The sequence below is a fragment of the Sporobolomyces salmoneus genome, assembly GCF_050403485.1.
Source record: "Sporobolomyces salmoneus JCM6883 DNA, S_salmoneus_JCM6883_v1_ctg180, whole genome shotgun sequence".
NCBI classification, from domain to species: Eukaryota; Fungi; Basidiomycota; class Microbotryomycetes; order Sporidiobolales; family Sporidiobolaceae; genus Sporobolomyces; species Sporobolomyces salmoneus.
This window is the reverse complement of record NW_027480983.1, coordinates 1-1,903: the sequence shown is the minus strand read 5'-3', so window position 1 is coordinate 1,903 and position 1,903 is coordinate 1. Positions and strand designations below refer to the sequence as shown.

The 1,903-nt window shown below is 49.3% G+C and overlaps 2 protein-coding genes across 2 annotated transcripts; both read right to left on the bottom strand.

Annotated features, from left to right (window-relative positions):
• Positions 1–62: 62 nt before the first annotated feature.
• JCM6883_001745 (uncharacterized protein) lies at positions 63–867 on the bottom strand (the record flags this gene model as incomplete). The annotated part of the gene is made up of 5 exons (XM_076635722.1): positions 63–229; positions 297–359; positions 424–490; positions 558–676; positions 741–867. 5 exons carry the CDS (start codon positions 865–867, stop codon positions 63–65), a joined length of 543 nt encoding a protein of 180 aa, XP_076484296.1.
• A 272-nt stretch (positions 868–1,139) lies between these two features.
• JCM6883_001744 (uncharacterized protein) lies at positions 1,140–1,803 on the bottom strand (the record flags this gene model as incomplete). The annotated part of the gene is made up of 2 exons (XM_076635721.1): positions 1,140–1,308; positions 1,381–1,803. Coding segments are annotated over 2 exons (592 nt in total), but the record flags the coding sequence as incomplete, so codon positions are not given.
• Positions 1,804–1,903: the final 100 nt, after the last annotated feature.

The following is a 1,903-nucleotide window of genomic DNA, read 5'->3' as shown; positions in this document are numbered from 1 at the left end:
CCTATCAAAGATCAGAACGAACAAGATCAGCTCGGGCCAAAGAAGAGGAACGAGGGAGAAACTCACTCGTCCAACTCCATCACCATATCGAAGTGACGAACTTGTGCCGCGCACAACTCATAATTCTTGTCCTTCGGATTGAGATCGACGAGTTTCTCCACCAATTTTCCTTTCAATCCCTCCGTCGAACGAGTCCCTTCTTCCCACAATCTCCCAATCTCCTCGTAACCTGCACAGCGAGGTAACCCGTCAGAATCCCACTTGGTACCTCGAGAGCAGAACGGAGAGAGACTCACTCGTCCCGAATAATTGTTTCATTTTGAGTTTCGTTTCGAACTCGTTTGAGTTACTTATTTCATCTGCGTTTTCCTGGAATCAGTTCCGAGATCAATGTCAGAGGAGTCGAGAGTGATTGACACTCACGAGCTTTACCCTCCAAACCCCCTCCGAACAACTGTTCCTCTACGTCGAAATCGTTTGGTCTCCTCATCTAATTTCGACGAGTCACTCCGATATCAGCTTCGCTCCTGTCGATCTGATCAAGCAGTGTGACTCACGTCCATTGCCAGATCTCTAACATTCCCCCTCGTCACCGGCTGTTTCAAAGTCATCAACCTTGTCCCCAATCTTCCGTACCACCCCAACTTTTCTCTCAGTTTGCGATCTCCAGTTGCTCCTATTGAGACCGAATCAGTCACTCCACTACATTGTGGAAGAGAGAAAAGTGCGAGAAAACTCACCGAGTTCGAAAGTAGTCGCTGAAATCAACACTCTCAGCGCATCCACCAGTTTGCGGTTAACGCGATGACATTCCGCCCAGTTGTGTACACTATTGGCTATCGCGCGAGATTCTTGTAGTCGATCCATTGTCGTGTCGAGAGCCAGTGAGAATCTGGAGGGAGAGAGAAAGAGGAGAGCGAGAATCCGAAACTCAAGCGATGTCCAGCGAGGCGAGCGAAACACTCTCGCTCACGATAACTACTTTCGAGCCTTGTCCATCCACAGTGTTACATAGGTCCGGATCGAAGAGAACTATACAGTGAGTCTATACTAGGGGAGAATCGAGAACGAATCGACATACGAAAAAACAACAAGGCGAAAAAAGGAAAACGTTTCTAGAGTCCTTAATTTCGAAGCCTTCACTCTCCTCCTTCCTCTCCCACGCCTTCCATCGATACACTGTCAGGAGCTTCGTTTGATCCGGCGTCGGAGCTTGAACTCGAGGGAACACCTCGTTCTCGTTGGAGCTTCTCGAATTTTGCATTTGTTGCTTCGTCGTAGGGGCCGAGGACCTGAGCAATTTTCGGTCTGAAACCCAGAACGAAAGTCAATTGACCGAGTCAACAAGAGATCGGAGAAGTAGCGAGAAGTCTCACTCACAGAGGTTCAACCTTCTTCTTTGCGATTCTCGCTTTCGGAACCTCCGCTCTTAGATCCTCCATCTCTTCTTCCAAGACTCGCTCCTCTTCCGTCCCGTTCTCGTCTGTCGACACGACTCCTCCAAACGCCAGATTCTGCTCCCGAAGACTCGAAAGTCGCCAATATTTTTGCCAGGTTTCGAGCTCCTTCTTTCGGGGACGGAAACGCTCTCCATCCGATTGGCGAACCTCGATGTTTCGACCGAACTTGTCAACCTCATGTCCAGGCGAGTAAGCATAAATACTAGTCGAGGCGGTCAAGTAAGCCCCGACAAGTTGAACTTGTGTCGAAAGAACATCTCGATGGACCGGGTCGAGACATTCGGCGCAGATCGAGACACGGTGAATTTCGTGACCGTTTTCGATCGATTCCGGATGAAAGATCCTGTTTCCGAGTGCGAAGTCAGTGAGAGAAGATGAAAATCAGCATCGCGAGGGAAAAAGCTTACTTCGGTTGATCGCACGCTGGACAATGGTTCGAGGTA